General features: G+C 49.9%; 1 protein-coding gene across 1 annotated transcript; it reads left to right on the top strand.

The window, feature by feature from the left end:
• The first annotated feature begins 2,192 nt into the window (after positions 1 to 2,192).
• On the top strand, positions 2,193 to 4,816 carry THRSP (thyroid hormone responsive). Its single transcript, XM_045894502.2, has 2 exons — positions 2,193 to 2,731; positions 4,185 to 4,816. Exon 1 carries the CDS (start codon positions 2,260 to 2,262, stop codon positions 2,710 to 2,712), a length of 453 nt encoding a protein of 150 aa, XP_045750458.1. The 5' UTR covers positions 2,193 to 2,259; the 3' UTR covers positions 2,713 to 2,731; positions 4,185 to 4,816.
• Positions 4,817 to 5,183: the final 367 nt, after the last annotated feature.

Genomic DNA, 5,183 nt, shown 5'->3' with positions numbered 1-5,183 from the left:
TTCGGGACAGGAGCGTGGCACGTCCTTCCTTCCCTGAGGAGTGATTCTGGAAAAGAGGCTCCCGTTAGCACCTGCGTTTGCACGCCAGTCCTGGGGGGCCAGGTGTGGCTGCAGCCGCTTGGGCTCCCTCGCCTGCCAGAGTCCTCACTACTGCCTCCCGCTGAGCCAGGGACTCTGTTTTTCAAGGTGACTGGACATTATGACCAAAGACCCTAGAATGTATGGAGAAGTGAATCTAATGGTCATTATTCAGCTCGTATCTATGGAGCATTTGCTGCTCTGGGCCCTGGGACAGGTACAAAATGAACTGAAATGTGTGTAGCAGGTCCTGGAATGGAGGAATAAAAGAGGGCTTGGGAGAGCAGAGTGAAGACAGAAGTGCCAGAAGGCAGTGCACCTTTACTGAGGTCTTGCAATATGCCAGATATCTGATAACATCACGGGTAATCTGCACAATGACCTGTCAGTAGGAGTTACTACTCATCCCAACTCCTCCTTGCCTAAGAACTAACAACGTGTATTCTTAGGCAGATTACTTTACCTCCGTAGGCCTCAATTTCCTCCTGGGTAAATGGGGAACTCCTACCACACATGTCATTGTTGGGAGGATTGAATTCTGTTTTTAAGCACTTTTGCTTTGAAAAGTAGGCCCTCAATCAGTGTCATTGTGATTACACCAGAGGAGGAAGCCGAGGCTCAGACAGGATCACTAGTAGACAGGAGCTCAGACTAGGGAGGAGCTAAAAGGGAGGTAGAATTCAGTTCAACATAAAGATGAACTTTCTTATAGCTCTGGCCATAGGCATGGGAGGGAGTGGACAAGTGGACGATGGTTAGTCAGGAGGGTGCAGAGGGGGCTCCCACCCTGGGGTGGGGGTGAGGGTGGCTTAGGTGAGAGAAGATCCCCTCCCTGTGCTCTCCTCCTCCTCTCTCCCCACAGCTGGGGCAGAAGGTACCTAGCAGATCTTTCCATCCAGGTGCTGTGAGCAGGTGCCTGAACCAGAACTTGACTCTGACATTTGTTGCACAACTGGGAGCCTCTCTTTGGGCCTCAATTTTCCTTGTTATGCCATAAATAAATATAGCCAATGCAATGTGTGAACTGTGACAACGTGGCTGTGCGAAGGATTGTTGTCTTCCAGGACTGCAGATCAAAGGACTAGGTCAGTGGTGAAGAAACACTGTAACTTGTGGAATTACAGGTTAAAGTGGAGAGAGACCTGCATTCATCTAGGATCAGCCGGGAACCGTACTTTGTGGTTTAGAAAGCATTTTCATGGGCTTTATCTGCTTTGATCCTCTCAACACCTCAAATTCACAGCTAAGGAAATGGATCCAGTTAACTTGTGTAACTTAGGCAGCCTCGTACATCAGTCTAGAGCACTGACTGGAGGTGGGAGAGAGGTGGGGCTGGGCTGGCATCCCAGGTCTAATGGGGCCACAGGCAAGTCACTCTAACCCAGTGTAGAGCTTGATGTGAAGTTAGGTGTTCAATAAGTGTCAGCCAGCAAACAACCAGAAAACACAGCTGGGAAGTGGCAGGATTCTGGCTCCCATGTCAGTGCTCTTTGTCCCACACTAAGCTGTTTCACGTCAAGACCCTCCTCCCGGGGCGCCTGGGTGGCTCAGTTGGTTAAGCGACTGCCTTCGGCTCAGGTCATGATCCTGGAGTCCCGGGATCGAGTCCCGCATCGGGCTCCCTGCTGAGCAGGGGGTCTGCTTCTCCCTCTGACCCTCTTCCCTCTTGTGCTGTCTCTCATTCTCTCTCTCTCAAATAAATAAATAAAATCTTAAAAAAAAAAAAAAAAAAAAGACCCTCCTCCCTAGTTCATTTCAAAGCCAGGGAACCCCGGGTTGAAAAATTGCACCGTGTGTGAGGAGGCTGGCAGTGATGAGGCAGCCCGGTCTCAGAGAACCTGAAAGAATTCATGACTGCCCTGGGGTCAGAGCACTGGTGGCCAACGGGAAACGCTTCCCTCTAACTGGCAGGTCAAGCTGAGGAAGGAGGGGGCGGGCTCTTGCAGAGGCAGTCTCGGAGTGCTGAAATGACAGGGAGCTGGTGGGTCTGCCTTCGGGCAGCTGGATCACCTGATATAGACATGGGTGCCCAAGCCCTGGGATTGGCCTAAAGAAGGGTTGTGTGGCCCCACTGGCTGGGCTTTGGCATGCTGTCAAACTGCTGTCACATCCAGACATAAAAATAGTGTCGAAATAGTGCTGGGACAGTGTGCTGGGCTTAGCAGGCAAGCAGCAGCCACCATGCAGGTGCAAACCAAGCACTACCCCAAGAACTGCCTGCTGACCGTCATGGATCGCTACTCGGCCGTGGTGCGCAACATGGAGCAGGTGGTGATGCTCCCCAGCTTCCTGCGGGACATGCAGCTGAATGGGCAGGGGCAGCAGGCTCAGGATGGGGCCCTCGATCTCTATAACTGCTTCACCATGCTCAAGACCATCCGCGTGGATGTGGACTATGGGCTGCTGCCCCGAGAGGACTGGTGGTCCAAGGTGGCAGGTGCCAGAGCCCACGAGGCTGAGCATGAAGCTGCAGAGACAGAGGAGGACAAGGAGGAGAGGGTGTTGGGGCAGCTGGACCTGGAAGCTCAGTTCCATCTGCACTTTTCCAGCCTTCATCACATCCTCACCCACCTTACCCTGAAAGCTGAGGAGGTGACAAGGAAATACCAGGAGATACTGGGACAGGCCATGTAGGCCTCGGACTCTAGGGAAGGTAATGGTGGCGTTGGTGTGGGTCAGAGTCCACTGAGGGACATTCCAGGGGAGATGCAACCAACCCAGTGGGAGCGGGAGAACCTGGGTCTCAGACAGGCACCCTCACTTCCGGGTATTAGGGCCATGACCTGGGAGGGCTCAAGGCCAGGCCTGTCTTACTGTCTTGACCCAGGCTTGGTAAGTAATGGCCATGAACTGCAGGGTGATAGTAGGAAAGGTGGCCCGTGAATGCAGACCTGTGTGCACATGTGTGTGCTTGCACATTCGTGCATTTACTAGTAAGTATGTGAATGCTTGGTCAATAGCCCGGGTTCAAGTTCTGATTCCACCACCAAGGCCTTGGTTTCACCAGTTCACTTCTCTGGGTTTCCGTTTCTTCACTGAAGAGTAACAGTAATGGTAAAAATAACTACTGGCATTTGAATGGTTTTATAGTTTTAAAATCACTTGCATGTCAATTTTCTAATGGAACCATCATTCCCTTTTACAGATGAAAAAACTGGGGGCCTGAGAAGTGAAAGGAGTCCAAGGTTACTCAGGGAACGGCAGAGCCAACATGTGAATGAGCCCTGGGCTAATTCGAATCCAGTCCCCTTTCTCTATGCTAGTGGACTGCCTTAGCACCTTAGGATTCTGCAGCCTGGCTGCAGGTGGGGATTGGGGATGACAGAGTAGAGAGAAATCCCCCTCTCTGTGGGTCAACTATACTTCAATTAAAAAACAAACAGGGGTGCCTGGGTGGCTCAGTCGGTTAAGTGTCTGCCTTCAGTTAGGGTCATGATTCCAGGGTCTTGGGAGCGAGCCCCACATCTGGACTCCCTGCTCAGCGGAGAGCCTGCTTCTCCCTCTGCCTCTGCTCTTCCCCCCTGCTCATGCTCTTTCTGTTGGCTCTCTCTCAAATAAACAAACAAACAAATAAATAAATGTTTAAAACAAAGGAACTAGAACAAAAATCCAACTTGGTGGGATGCCTGGGTGGCTCAGTCAGTTAAGCATCTGCCTTCAGCTCAAGTCATGATCCCGGGATCCTGGCATCGGGCTCCTTGATCAGTGGGGAGCCTGCTTCTCCCTCTGCCTGCCGCTCTCCCTGCTTGTGCTCTCTCTGACAAATAAAATCTTAAAAAAAAAAAAATCCAACTTGGTGTCAACTTTTGCAAAAAAAAAGGAAGAAAGGAGAAAGAGAATAAAAGCGCACTCCTTGACCAGCCCAACTCCTTCAGAGACAGGGGCAGCAGTTCCGCGCCGTGTGTCAGCACACCGGGACCTGGTTTTCATGGAGGCGATCTGGTATAGCAGAAGTTAAAAAAACCTGGGCTCTTGTGCCGGTTCTATCACTGACCTCTGTGCGCCCCTGGACAACGTATTTCAGCTTCCCACATTGCCGTTTCCCTGTCAGTAAACCCCTCCTCCCACTTCACTGACTTGGTTTTTTAAATTTCTGCTCTCCACAGATCCCTTTAAGTGACAGAAGGCAGACTGTGTGGTGAGGACATGGAACAGCTCACTAGCTCTGAGGCAAACCGGAATGGCCTGGACCTGCAGCTGGAAGCAGAGGCGACTTGGTTGTCTGGGATGCTTCCCTGCCTCCCTCGGAGAGCCAGTTTGTGGACTTAGCACCAGGTCACCTTTAGGATGCTTGTTGCTATTCACGACTCCCCTCATGCCTCTCTCCAGCTGGGGTGGTGGCCAGTGGCTCATGAGGAGCTAGATGTTATCTGCCGTAGTACGGCAGCACGTGGGTTTTCCACATCTGAGCCAATGAAACTCACAGCCTTTCTCCCCGAAGTCATTCACCACGTGATCCTGGACATTATTTAACCCATTGGAGCCTAAAATTCCTCATCTCTAAAATGGGATAGTATTACTGACCTCACAAGATTGTTACAGATATTAAACAATTTTTTCTCCTACCCTCACGTTGTATTTGGTCTAGCCCTTACTTTTTACCCTCCAGAACAAAGGGATAGCAAAGTCCCTTGGGATGAATGGTTCACACTCTTATACCTGCCAATCATGAATGAACAATATAGTTCATTTATATTTGTTGGAGTAGCAATAAAAAAATTAAATAAATAAACAAAAACTTGTATTTATCTTTCTTAGCTTCTAATTTCTCAGGCATGATTTGAATAGACATGGAACTCACCTGATTTTGCCCAGAAACCAGTGGCTTATATTCATTCTAATTTGAAATCATGCACAGAAATAATCTTACAGATCTCCCAAAACTAACCTGATTATAAAATCTGAGCTTGGAAATAAATAAATAAATAAATAAAATAAAATCTGAGCTTGGAAACTTTTTGGACAAACATTTGGACTCAAAAAGTCATTAAGAGTAAGTTTATTGGGCGCCTGGGTGGCTCAGTTGGTTAAGCGACTGCCTTCGGCTCAGGTCATGATCCTGGAGTCCCGGGATCGAGTCCCGCATTGGGCTCCCTGCTCGGCAG

The sequence above is a fragment of the Mirounga angustirostris genome, unplaced genomic scaffold (genome assembly GCF_029215605.1).
Source record: "Mirounga angustirostris isolate CCGP_5_RB_7025 unplaced genomic scaffold, mMirAng1.0.hap1 SCAF_13, whole genome shotgun sequence".
Taxonomy (NCBI): domain Eukaryota; kingdom Metazoa; phylum Chordata; class Mammalia; order Carnivora; family Phocidae; genus Mirounga; species Mirounga angustirostris.
Note: the sequence above shows the minus strand (reverse complement) of the source record. Positions and strands in the feature narration are given on the sequence as shown.

What these genes read in the sequence shown, in the direction of transcription:
- THRSP (XM_045894502.2), top strand. Translation starts at nt 2,260, where the DNA reads ATGCAGGTGCAAACCAAGCACTACCCCAAGAACTGCCTGCTGACCGTC.